General features: G+C 36.6%; 1 protein-coding gene across 1 annotated transcript in view; it reads left to right on the top strand.

Annotated features, from left to right (window-relative positions):
- Positions 1 to 14,126, top strand: part of TASP1 (taspase, threonine aspartase, 1) — an 82,376-nt gene that overhangs the window by 10,244 nt on the left and 58,006 nt on the right. The window contains exons 4-6 of the mRNA XM_010000178.1: positions 1,647 to 1,767; positions 3,164 to 3,248; positions 9,239 to 9,318. Coding sequence (XP_009998480.1) covers positions 1,647 to 1,767; positions 3,164 to 3,248; positions 9,239 to 9,318 — 286 coding nt within the window. The remainder of the gene's footprint in view (positions 1 to 1,646; positions 1,768 to 3,163; positions 3,249 to 9,238; positions 9,319 to 14,126) is intronic.

The raw sequence follows: 14,126 nt of genomic DNA, 5'->3' as shown, positions 1-14,126 counted from the left end.
TTCTAGGGACATTTCTTCCCTGTGCACTAATCTGCAAATGTTACATTATTTTAAAATCTTTTCAGATTTACTTATTTGCTGTGAGACGTAGCTGTCAAAATGAATAATGCAATGAATATAGACTGAATTTGAAGATTTGTTATGGTGTGGGATAAAATGGGGTAAAATCTAGTGCTACTTGGATTCAGAAGGAAAAACAGAAAAATGAGTGGTATAAAATGAGCATAAGAGAGAGATTACAGTCTGTTTCATGTTTATGTATTAATTGTGTATTATGTATTCATGATTCTTCAGGAAGATAGCATTCTGGTTATTCAAACACTAAGAACACTTAAGTATCTCTAAATTAGAATCAACATCTTGCAAAACAAGTTTCAAATTTGCTCACTACGTGCTCATTTGAAAGCTAACAAAAGCTAAAAGACTTAAGTATATTTTATATTTCTGTGTTCTTTCTTTTTCTTCATTGTATTCATTAAAAATTAGCATGTACAAAAAAGAGCCAGTTCACTTAACATTTAAGAAAGAACTTTCATCCGTTTCCGGTAGATTTGTTTCCTGATTCAGCTTGTATTACATGTACATCAATAGTAGGACCATGTAAATTCATAGACGTGTTCACATGTGGTCCAGACAACCATTGTCTTCATTGCATCAGATTGTAATACTGTTGTAATAAAACAGATATGAAACTCTGAAAGCATGCAGCATCTCTTGAAATTTTACTGTGTGGCTGTTCCAGGCTGTTCTCTGTCCTGTATCTGTTTCGTGCTTGCATCTAGAAGGGGTTGTATTGAGCTGACAGTGACACTCTGAAACTGTGCTGCCTTAAAACTTTGTGTCTTTGAAGTCAGGGAGAAGCTCTAGTCGAACTAGAAGGCAAAACTGGACTTGTTTAATTCTATCATGCAAAACTTCTTGTTTGAGAGCCTTGAGTTTGCAAGAAGATACAGAAGGTGCTAATGAAAGAGGAATAAGGGGTTTTTTTGTATTAGTTTATTAAATGTGGTTCCATGCTTCCTGAGACATAAGTCTTGTTTTTTATTCAAGATACTTCCAGACCACAATAATAACTGTCCTTATGCTAATGATAAAATAGAAATTTTAAAGTGAATTCTTACTGGTGCTAATTATTTCTTCTGTGAGCAGAGCTGCAATCATAGGCTTAGAATGTTAAGGAAAGGTACAGTTCTGTTTTGCTGTTGTGTCATGTTTAAGAGTTTCAAAGGTAGATGTGGTCTATGCAGTGATTATTAGATGTTACTTAAATAAATTGATGGGTTAGGGATCCAATTAAGTGTGTATTTTAGGGAAGGGAGGATGAGATTTTCACTCATGTTGAAAGGCTGTTGCTTGCATAGAGGTGGTAATGTTAAATTGTTGGGTGATGGTTTTTTATGTGAGCACATTACTGCACTTGAGATATATTGCACCTTTTAGGGAGTGTGCAGCACCTATTAAAGTAATGTGAGATGCCCTGTTCATGTTGCTGCTTTTTTGTTTGGTGTTGTGTGTGTGTGTGATATTAAAGTATTAGAATAAGAAAGTGCACTGCACCAAGATCTGTGTTGTCAGATCAGTTATACGAAGGTTTTGATCTAGTCTGTTGTGGATATGGCCTTACAGTGTTTTGTTCTTATTTTTAGGATTCTCCTTTTACCAATGCAGGATTGGGGTCTAACCTAAACCTTCTGGGTGAGATAGAATGTGATGCCAGTATAATGGATGGAAAGTCCTTAAATTTTGGAGCAGTTGGAGCACTGAGTGGTATGTTAACTATGTATTACAAAGCTAACTACTGATTTAAGTGCAAAACCCAATTTTGTTCTTCATTGTTACTTTTGGGGAGGGGGGGACAACATTGTAAATAGTGCCCTGTTTAAATAAATTCTGCCCCCTTTAAAAATGAGGAGGGCATTCTTCTCCCCTGAAACACTGTGTTGTGTTAATTTGCTTTGTGACATTGTCTTATTAGTTTACCTTAGATTCAGAACAGTCAGGTGATACTACACAGCATTCACAATGGGAGTGAGTTTTCTCAGTGAGTTAATAGAATGATAACTTGATAATAAAATGCAATTGTTAAAAAAAAAACAACAACCAAATAAAACAGATTACAATTACTTACTGGTATGCAGTTTTATCATAGCATCAATTGATACTTTGGTCAAATTAGGATCTTAAGGGACCAAAGTTTGGTTTCTAGAGTCAGATGCCTGTGCAGGGTGCTAGCCTCCAAACTGAAACCTCTCATGTATTTGAGAGTGGGCTCAGCTGCTCTTCGTCAAGTTATTTGCTTGGGACATAAGGTTTCTGTATACTGTAGATTTTTAAATTGAAATTTCTCTCACATGATCAGTTACATTTGGATTTATTTTGTGTGATGCTGTTAGAAGGTTAGATTGTTTGCATGTGGGATTTATTTAATCTGAGAACTAATGTGCTTCTCTTTTTGTGTGTCTAGTTTTAGCTTTCAGTACAAAATATAGATATACGGTCTCAAAGAGAGGTTCTTGAGGTTTTGTCATATGTGCATTGAACAGCCTTAACTGTGACTATTGAATAGCTTCTGACAACATTTTGAGCTTTGTTTTTTATCCTAGAATAGTTCTAAACCATGGTAATAACTTCCTTATGTAGATATAAAACTAAAATAAATAGTAAAATTAAGTGTTTCAAGGCTTGTTTGTTACAAAATGTATCCTTCTAACCATGGGGAAGGGGGAGAAATCTATGTCTGAATTCTGTAATTCCTGTTTTGGCTGGATAGATCCAAATGCATGCTCTTTCCATCTTGAAAAAATAATGCTCAGAAACCATCTTTGGCCTGTAGAATACCGCAGATCTAATTTGAGATTTCTGTGACAGCAGGTCACTCCTAATATTTCAATATAATTATTTTTCTTTTTTTTTCCCCCTCTTTTCCTTTTTAAAAGTGATGTGTATGTGGATTAGAAGGCCTTGCCACCACTGATAGGACATGTGAAGGAAAAACTGATAAAGTTATTAATAATGTGAAGCATAACACCACAAGGTGACTCTTAATGAATTGGCAAAGCCTTGGGAATTAAAGGAAGCTGACTTCCATTGTCCAAATTAACACTACCATGCTACCTGGAAAAAAATTGTAATGTTTTGTTCCCATTTTTTGCTAATTTTTCAGGAATCAAGAATCCAGTTTCAGTTGCAAATAGATTGTTATGTGAAGGGCAGAAGGGAAAACTCTCTGCTGGCAGAATTCCACCTTGGTAATTGCTTTGTTCTGCTTGACTTTACTTTGGTCTTTTGTCTCTACTTTTTGCAATATTTGAAGGTTATATCCTATTCCAAGAAGGCTGGTGCTATTTTACATACCAGTGATAGTTTGCCTTTAAAAAGATAAGCTTTGGTCTCTGATCTTGAGACATTTTGCACACTTAATGAAGTTGCAGGTAGAATGAAGTATTATGAATAGATGGCAACATAATTTTGTGATAATTTCTGTGTGTGATCATTTCCAGTTACACCGTAATGAATTCTTAATGTTTGTTACTCTAGCATTTTGAAAAATCCCTAAATATATTAAGATTAAAATAAAATTCTATGGTCTTTGCCTTTGTCCACCTTTAAAAAGATGCAACACAGTTCTAAATGGTATATAAAAGGTTCCTCCTGTCCTACCTTAGTCGCTTGATTTTGTAGTTATGGTGTGGAAAGGTGCATTGTTTAGTAACTACCTCTTACTTTTGCCGTAATGGAAAGTAATTTGAAAGCTAGATTTAATAGCATTTACAATTGCAATGAAAACATGCACTCCTTTATTGAGATGAGTATAATAGATGGAAGAGGTAACTAATAAATGCATAGCAACCTTAAATATTGTCGCATCATTTTGGAAATAATCTGAGAAACTTGTCTGAAATAATTGCTCTTAAAACCATATTATTTTCATTAGCAATTTAAATTGGCAAGTGGAGAACTTGAGTAATCCTTTCATATTGATTGCTATCCTCAGTTATCATGCATGTTGCAGAAATGTGCTGCCGTTTGCTAACTGATGGGTTGTATTACTCTGTTTTTGCAGAGGTATTAAGCTAACAGTTAAAAATATGCATATTTTGATTCATAAATTTTATTTATGTTATTCTTACTCTGTAAAATAATCCAAATACTCTGTATCTGGATAGTATAATAAGCCAATTTAAACGGTGAGAAAAAGCACTATTTCAGTGTCGTGTCATGCTGCAAACGAAGGTCATAGATCAAGAAAAGCCACCCTGAAGCCAAGCTATCGACAATCTGATTTTTGCATTTAAAACTCTGTTCTTAATTGAAGAAAGTTAGTGGAATAGCTCCTTTTTTAAAAAAAGGAGAAGTTTCCTAAGGAATAGAAACTTGAATTTCAATGGGTGTTAGTAGCTAACTTCTTCAGATGTCAGGAAAAAGTGGCTTTGAGCTGAGTCGCATTAAAGACAGTGTTAAATGAGGTGGGGTTTTTTGGTCATCTAGAACCTGGCACTGAAGTGAGCTACAAGAGCAAGCACTTGTGGTTTAATTTTGTCTTGTATCATCAGTGTTTTCTCTGAATTGTTGTAAGGACAACAGTGTCTTGGGCACTTTAGCATGTTTGCTGGAACTTCCTGACCTAGTACATGCTGCTATTATTTTAAAAGCAACTGAATGGAAAACAAACTATATCCTCTAGCCCTCAAAGAACAAGACTAAATCTTTCAAATGCTGTGCAAGATACTGTCTAGCAGATGCTTTTAAAGACAGGGAAGTTCAGCCTCTAGAGGTGAGGGGTGAGCTGTCTTTGGAACCAACACATACAATTTGTTGTGCAAATGTTGTGGACCTGAGTTACCTTCATTTTATTTTCCCCATTCTAGATTTTGAAAGTGTTTTAGTAGAGCAAATTAGTATATTCTGTACATAAAGGGCATCCCAAGTCCAGAATGAAAGAGCTCATGTTCATCGTAGGTGATGACTATGAACAATTTCATGCCTTGCCTTTCTGATTTGGCATGTTTTGTGGCTGAAATACATTCCTGCGCAAGCTGGGTGCATATATATATATATGTGTGTGTGTGTATATATATATTTTCTCAAATTATCAAAGCCAGCTGTATTTTCACATTCCTACCAAGTGTCAGGATTTTTTACTTTTTCAATATATGCAAGTTGCATCTTGTTTCTCATGGACATAGAGTGTATTGGGACATTTTCCATATACTGGTTAGCATAAGAACTTTTCTTGTTAAAGAAATCTAGTGGTAGAAACTGTTTCTATAGCATGATCTAATCCAGCTTCATGTCTTCTGTCCATAAAGTTTGGCACATGACCATACAAGAAAAATTCAGGAACTGTGAGATTAGTAAAAGTGGCATTATGGATATTCTTGTCTATAAAAGACTACTTGGAGGCAGTTAGTTTGGCTTGTTTACCCCTGTTCGGCACCCATTTTTATGGTGACAGTTCAAAATCAATTCAAAGTTGTACATTTCTAATTTTTAGTAGCAGAAATTCTAATGAGTGTGAGTTAATTTATTCTGAAATGGTATTTATTGAGAAGAAGTGGTTGAGCGTCCTAGCTGACGTATCCAATTTGATGGAAAATGCTCTGTAGACTCTCATTCTGGGTCAATATCTTGCAGTCTTGTTGAAAACACAGAATCCATTATTCAAATTAAAATTTTAAAAGTTTAAAGTAAAGAATCCCTGAATGCATGAGTGCATTTTCTGAAACTTCTAAGGTCCTTGCATCTTTCTGTCATATTTTATTCAGCTTGATGTTAGGATTTTCTCTGCCTGTGTATGCAAGAACAGAAAATACTGAACCTGTAAATGCTGCATAACATCATGTAAGATATTCCTGTTCATTGTATAACTTTACAAAAGAAAACAATAATTACACAGTTACATATTGGATGGATCTTTGCAAGTGTTTTTCAGTCCACTGAATAATAAATGAGATGTTTTGTAGCAATAAGTTTGATTTTTTTTCTGTTTCCTATGCTGAAACTTTGACCATCCTAAGGGAAAGGACTTACTTACATCTGTTTGCTGTAAATGTGTTTGTACAATCCTGCAATTCTTACATATCTACACCTAAATGTTTCCTTTCTTAGAGCTCCTTATTTAAATTCATGTTTGTATCCCTTTTTCAGCATTAATAGTACTCTAGATGGGAAAGAACCCCTTCTTAGGGTTGTGGGGTTTTTTTCCCCTTTGGGTATACAGGAATTTGTAATTGCTTCAGTGTTACAGTACTGTAGGCAAGAATATGTATGTTGGGTAACTTGTAGGGCACTGTGTAGTCAAGATAGTGCCTACAGTGAAGACCTGCATCACCTTTTATCTCTGTTCTATGTTTCTGCAGAACAGTTGCTTCTTTATAACTGTGGTTTCAAAGCGATCGCTGCGTTTTATAATACGTGTTACAAAGTGAGCTTTGTTATGTTCAGGTTCGCCTTGCCCACTTAAATGAATCCAGCCTTCTTCTGCCACTTGGTGTGGCCTGTCTCCCTACAACAAATAGCACCAGGATAACCACATTCTTGGAAAAAATAGCCTAAAAAGCGCCCATTTTTAGGGACTTGTTTTAATTTTCTGTTAAGATGATGTTGTTGCCTTGAACTAGAAAGTGCATCCAAGCATAGGTTTCTTGCTGGGAGGATGTTTTTCATCTTCTGTGTGTTTTGAGCCTGTAACAACTACATAGTATACTTCATTTGATGTATTTGCATGAAATATATTTTTATCTTGTTTGCACATAACCAACTTTTGGAGTAGCAGAGCACAAACTCATTCACCCTTTGCTTTTGGGGTTTTTCACCCCTTTGGAAAACTGTATTTTGAATTACCTTAAAGACATTTGAGACTTGGTGGGATTTTGGCTGCTTTCTGTTGCCCATTGGGTTGATTCCCTATTTTCCCTCTTCCAATAAATCAAGCTCCATGGTAGCTGTTGAGAAGAAGTTTTGGTTTAATGTCTGCTTAAATATTGCCATGTTGCCTGCTGCAGCTTTTCTGCATGGCTACATGGATGATTCTTAGAGCAACTACAGCAGTTCCCTAGTGCCAGACTGCTGGTTCCCACCTCTCTCCACCTTCTCATCTGTGGCTTGTACAACTGTGTGTGTGGCTGTGTGCTCTACTGGACCATGGAACTTGATTTTTGGGATGATGTAAAGACTGTGTTGCTTAGACTTACACATATTTACTACCTGCAGAACTGAATTCATGCTGTAGGAGACACCTGTAGGAGTCTCTTGCTAACTAATTCTGTATCAACTTGTAGGAAACACTGTAGAGGTAGCACAGACAACAAAGCACTGAGACCCTGCTTTTTGTGGGGTTTTTTTGTGAACTGTTTATTTGAACTTTTCTGTCATTATGCTGTCGTTTCGTGACATCTGGACGAAGAAGTTTAAAAAAGGTGGATGATCTCTGTGGTATTATAATTGTATAATTAGATGTCAGCAGCAGATGTCCACTTTAACTAGTAAAGCCATTGTTTGGGACCAGAATTAGAAAATACTTTGTACTCATCTTGTAGGAGAGAGGGAGATCTAGGAATTAAGGACTCAGGTGTGAGTAAAGTAAAAGTCACATCACTTAAGTTTTGAGACATTCTTGAGTGCTTTTTTTGGGCTCTTCATAAATACCAGTGACCAGTTTTAAGTATTAAAAAAAATCAATTGTGAGATTGCTTGTAAAATGCAGTATTTCTGACTGACCTGTGCTATTCAAGTTATGATGTATAAAACTCATAATATTGAATCTTTATACTTCCTCCCTTCCTCTCTGTGTAATTTATTTTTTTTTTAACAGGAGGTGTTTATTTGCTTCCTGAGGATGTAGTGTTGGTATACAATTTTTCTTTTAAAGACCAAAACCTTCTTTTACTCAATAGAGAATACTATTTTATTAGACTTGGTATGTTAAGCAAACAACAGACAGGTTGTTTCTTGATCACTAGCTTACCAAATAGGTGATGCTGGAATTGTCCCAAAGTACCCGATAACTTAGTCGACAATATCTTGCAAGATCACCTTTATCTGTTGCTGCACTAACAATGGGAGTAAATATCTATTTAACAGTTCAAATTCTCATCTACATAAACTTTTTTTTTGAAGATTTTTGCAAGAAAAAACTGGACACACCTCTTATATTGGTTAAGTCATAAAGAAGATAGAGGGTACTACCTCAAAATGAGAGCTGCAGGTGCCAGATAAAACACTATGAAGTGTTATATCACAGCATCAATGCCAACATATGTACTATATCAATAATTTTCTCAGAAATTGTAGTACTATGTAGCCCCAGGGACTTCTTTGTAGCTGACCTAACTTGTTTAACCTCTTATTCAAAATTCTGGTATTCCTATAAAACTTTTTGAAATTGCTTTAGATGCTCAGTCTTTACTTCTTGTGTCCATTAGGTGGTTGTTTCATTCTCATTTAAAAAGGGAGAGATGAAGTTAAGTTTGGAAATTGTTGTCCTTTATTGTGGTGTTGTTGTTGGTAGTGATGCGCAGCAGCTTTCTGAAAATGTGTGATTTCTAACTGCCACGTTTTCAGGGAATCACATTGATTTGTTTCAGGGGAAACAGCATAGATAACTGAAGTTACCTATTGACCCCAAAAGTTACGTTGTCACAGTGCATACTGTCTCACTACTGTAAAATGTTCAGTACTGGCTAGAAAATAACTTCTCAAACTGTTGAGTTTATTTTGCAAATATACAAAAAATTAGTAGACTTGATTAATTTCCAAATGCTTGATGAAATTCCATGAAATAGACCTCTATCCTTCTAAATAAGGCTTATTTTTAGCTTGTGTTATACTTCTCAAAGGACTTCTTGATATTCCTGTGGCATTGGCTGACTTTACTGGAAAGAACTTACTGTTCTCACCTCATTTATCCCATGTTGCCAGTCTTCAGGATCTTACTAAGTTGTTACAGAGAGCAAAGCTCTAGACAGCTTTGTCCTGTTTTAGCTGCAAGAAAAAGCTGGTGCTATTTGGTAATTAATTTTAAATTTAATAGCACATATTTTTATCTGATGCTAGATGTCACAGCTGCGTAGTCTTTTAATGAAATTACGTAAGTTTGCCAAATGTAATTATAGCTGACATTCTGTGAAATGTAGACAGCTAACAATTTTAAAATGACCAAAACAAATAGAAAAAAAAATGCAAGAAAAGGGGGATCGTTATATGGTTTTGTTTAAATTCCCTCTTCTGTGTCTCCTAGCTTTTTAGTTGGTGAAGGAGCTTACAGATGGGCAGTTGATCACGGGATACCAGCATGTCCTCCAGGTATCATGGCTACAAGTGAGTAAACTGGTGGTGTCAGTAGGAAGAACAGGACAGAGTAATTTTAAATGGTGCCTTGTATTTTGAAGTGTACATCACTTCACTGGTTTTAACATTCAACTAGCTTGTGGTATTTTGGTATATAAGGATGATTTAAGTTTACTAATTTTTTATTAAGTATCTAAATAGAAAAATGATATTCTATTACTTCAGCTGCTTTTTAGCAGCATCTGATTCAAGTGAATTTGGATTAAATCCAGTGAAAAGCTTTTGGTGTTTTTTTTTAAATGAAAATGTAGACTCTACTAGCTTGGTCCTGTGGGTCTCCAGCTCTGGTCCATCTTGAACCCTAAAAGCACCAACTAGCCATATATCTAAATAAAGCAGGAGCCAGTTTGACTCTCAGATTCTACAGTTATACCCATCTGTGAGTCTTTAAGGTCCTGAAATGTTCTGGTCTAAACAGGTTACCTCTTATTTTTTAACCTAGGTGGGCTTTGCTTCATCTAATAAAGATGAATAACCCAGACCCAGACAATGGACTTGGATTATACTATGTACTAGCAGTAGTCAGTTCACTTAGAACAACTATTTTCTTAAAATAGGCCATTATGTTCTATTGACATGCCATCTATAAACTAGGCTAGAAATTAGTGCACTTACCCATGGAAAGGAGGATGAAATTCCCCTTCCTTTTCTTCAATCCCTCTTCCCTTTGGAAAATGCTGTTACTCCTAGTCTGTAGTTTGCTATAGGTGAAAGCATGCCCTGTGTTTTCTTTTGAAGTTATGCAGGAAAGCAATCAGAGGTCATTGCCTAAAGAAGGAGAACAAAGAAGATTACAGAGTGTTTAATGATTTTACAGCAAACAGTATTACTGCGTAAAATATATGAGTCCCTAAGCAGGGCTCCCATTAAGGCTTTAATTTTGTCTACTTTAGAATGTAGATAAATATCCAGAAATGGCAGTTCAAAGTTGCTAACACTCAATGCTTAAATGTAACCGCTGAAACAGTGGCAGCATTTTTCTTGATCATGCCAATTTTAAGACACACTCATGATACGTTTCATTTTGAACAGAAAGTTTTGATTTACAGTTCCATGTTACAGAAATTTTTGCCCTATCTGTCTGCTGTCCGAAACGGCATTTGCAGAACAACTTTTGGGTTCAGTTAAGCAGATCTCCTTTATTTCTGTGGCTCTAGAAAGCGTAAAGACACTTAAAGGTTAGGGGTCTTTTTTAGTGTTGTTGTTTGGTTTTTTTGTTTGTTTGTTTTGTTTTAAGAAAAATAGTTGCTACTTAGGTTTCTTGACTAATTCTGTTTGTATGTGCAAAAGTTTCCCTGGTTTCTAGTAGCAGTGTTTGTGCTTTGACAGATATTATTAGCTTCTCACGTTAGTTTCCAGATAACATCTTACTAGCAAAAATGTACCCTAGTCAGAGCAAATCTACATGTTATGGCTTAAAAATAAGGATAACCACTTGTAGTTTGGTTTACCTAACCCAGACTATGAATTTACATTGGAGAGAAACATCAGAAGAATTACCCCAGCCAATATGTTTTCATAAACCTGCTCCAAAACACCAGTGAATTCTTCTTGTCTCCTCAGTACATTCAGCATACTTCTACTTAGCAAAATAATTTGTGTTAAAACAATTAAAACAACGTGGACTGGAAAGTTAATCCTATTGCAAAGTCAATGGAGAAATACCATGTGCTGTTGCAATGTCAGTGAAAAAAAACAACTGATACTCAAGTTGCCAGCCTGTTCCCACTCCCCACACCCTGTGCTTGAGCCATTGCACAGGTTGGACCTGCTCTAGGAATGAACTGGTCCTGTGAAACAGGCTGTGACTGTTAAGACTTGAGTGTAGACTATGTAAATGTTTTGCTGGTAAGTGATTTTAGATTAGGGTATGTGAAGGATAATGCTGAAAAAATCAATGGCAGAGGCTGATTGATTCAGGTATTCTTTGTAATGCTGAGCAGATTACTGAAAACTGAATTCTTCACAGATGTTCTCTAATTCTGTTGCTTGACCTTGACATAAATTATAGTCTAAGTGGATTTACAGGGAAAAGGTATTTGTCTAGTCTTGTGCTTCAGTTTCCTTTCAAAAAAAAAGCTGAGAAGGCAGTGTCTGCTATTGAAGTACCTAAAATGGACACGTAGGAAAACAATACTAGCTTGTATTAAGACTTCATTATTAGCCATTCTAAGAAGCATTTGGGAGAAGATTCCTTGAGCAACTTAAAAGTTGTCTTTTTTACTAAGATTTGAGTACACTTAATTTTGCAGTATAATCATTAATGGTAGTATATCTGTTAGGTGTGGTTTTTTTCCTTTTCTTTAAAAAACACAAGAAAAAGCAAACAAAAACTGAAAAATCAGTTCCAGAACATGTTATGCTGATTTCCATACTGGTCCTTAGCAAAGCTCATCTTGTCACATGTAAACTTCTGGTCAGTGAGACTGGAAGGTGTAACCATTAACAGCATGTGTGGCAGCATGGGATTGCTATTGCTGAAAATAAATTGGAAGCTGCTCACAGGTAACATGTAAGAAAGCCAAAATAGTTTTTTCCAGTGTTACCAGCAGAGGGACAGTTAGATGTGCTTAAAAAGCAATTAAAGTGAATGCTGTTTTTAAGCAACCACAAAAGCTCTCATCTGAGGCAAACTATTGCATTAAATAATGTGACAAATTTAAAATAAAATGAGATTTTTTTTATTATAAAGTCCAGCAAGGCCAAGTGCAAGGTTCTGCACCTGGACTGGAGCAGACCCAAGGAAAAATACAGGCTGGGTGGAGAATGGATCAAAAACAGGCCAGAGGAGGACTTAGGGGTGATGGTGGATGAGAAGCACAACATGCACTGGAGATGTGCATTTGCAGCCCAGAAAGCCAGCTGTGTCCTGGGCTGCATCAAAAGCAGTGTAGCCAGTAGGTTGAGGGAGGTGATTTTCCCCCTTTCCTCAGCTCTCATGAGACTCTACCTGGAGTACTGTGTCCAGTTCTTGAGTCCCCAACTGAACAAGGACATGGAGGTCCTGGAGAAAGTCCAGAGGAGGACCATGAAGATGATCAAAGGGCTGGAGCATCTCTGCTATGAAGACAGGGGGAGAGAGTTGGGGCTGTTTAGCTTGGAGAAGAGAGCTCTGAGGGGACGTTATAGTGGCCTTCCAGTAGCTGAAGGGGGCCTACAGGAAAGCCGGGGAGGGACTTTTAACAAGGGTTTGTAGTGAGAGGACAAGGGGTAATGGCTTTAAACTGCAAGAGGGGAGATTTAGGTTAGACATTAGAGGGAATTCTTCAGTGTGAGGGTGATGAGACGCTGAAGCAGGTTGCCCAGGGAAGTTGTTGAAGCCCTGTCCCTGGAAGTGTTCAAGGCCAGGTTGGATGAGGCTCTGAGCAACCTGATCTAGTGGGAGGTGTCCTTGCCTGTGCAGGGGGGTTGGAGCTAGATGATCTCTAAGGTCCCTTCCAACTCTAACCATTGAATGATTCTATGATGATTCTATTATTCTGGTTCCTACAATTACTATGATAAAGTTTGCGTGGAGAGTTGGAGTTAAATTAACGTGAATTATGTGACTGTTGAATGACTCTGTAAAATGGAGAACTGAGGTAATTGGCAACCATCAGGCAACTATGTTTAATAACTTAATTGCAAAAACCCAAACCTAACCCCCCCCCAACCCCATAAATGCAGATCTTAGACATGTATTTGCAGTAACTATTAGCAGGGAAAACTAGGTGCATATGTTTTATCTGTGCTGCACATGGAAAATATATCCTTAAAGTCGCATTTTTCTGTCTCCCTTTTCCCAGACCTGAGATGGCAAGAGAAATGTTATACTTGCTTCAAGGCTATAGGCTTGTGTGGTTGGTTTTGCACAGATAGAGTTCCCCATATGATCACTTAGAAAGTAGCACCGTCAGCTTTGTGTTCGCACTCAATAATTCTCTCAGAACTATCATAAGTATCTAAGCACCAAACTGAAATGATGTCTTAAACCATGTTGCTTGTTGAACTACATCAAGGTTACATCAAGGCTCACCTGCTTTGTCTTCTTTTGTTTGTCAAGTGTGTGAGGAGATGGGATTTCTACCATTTGTAGAAATCTGGTGGCTTTCCTGTGTAATGTGTTTAGTTTTGTTTTTTTTTAAAAAAAACACACCAAAACCCAAACACCTGAAATGTGATCTGCCTGTATTGCCTACAGTCTGCAAGAAAACTGAATTTATTAATTCCTGCCCATAATAGAGCTTAATTCCTTCTGGTACTACAGCCCATACTAGCTTATGCTATAGTTCTGTTACCCTGTGATAGAGAGACAGCTTTAAAAGTGTAATCTAAGTGTAAATACACTTTAGAAATACTAATTTACTGTATCATGCAGCCTCTTGTAAATTTTAAAAATGTACTTTAAATATGTAATGTAAATTTGAGGTACATCTTCAACTGTCGATGCCTGTGCCTGCCCTAGTAATAACTGAAAGACTTTTATCTGAATATTTCAGCTCAGCATAGAGTAGATGCAAAGTAATTGATTTGACAGATAAGTGTGGTGTAAGGCAGCATATTGCAATTGTTTACAGTGTTAAAAGGCAAAGAGAAGGAAGGTAATTACTCATGCAGCAAGCTTGTACCTCTAATTCTAGCATGTGAAAGTGACCATAAATACTTCTGTAAGTTATATTACATAAGAACAAAAGCAGCTGCAGTAGATCTACATAGCTTGATAGCTGGAATCCAAGAGTAGCCACAAATGATACTTAAGAAAGAATATAAGAGCAGAGCAAATATATGCTTCCCTTTCC

This window comes from Chaetura pelagica, unplaced genomic scaffold (assembly GCF_000747805.2).
Source record: "Chaetura pelagica isolate M959 unplaced genomic scaffold, ChaPel_1.0 scaffold336, whole genome shotgun sequence".
NCBI classification, from domain to species: domain Eukaryota; kingdom Metazoa; phylum Chordata; class Aves; order Apodiformes; family Apodidae; genus Chaetura; species Chaetura pelagica.
The sequence above is the reverse complement of the archived record's forward strand: the minus strand, read 5'-3'. Positions and strand labels throughout refer to the sequence as shown.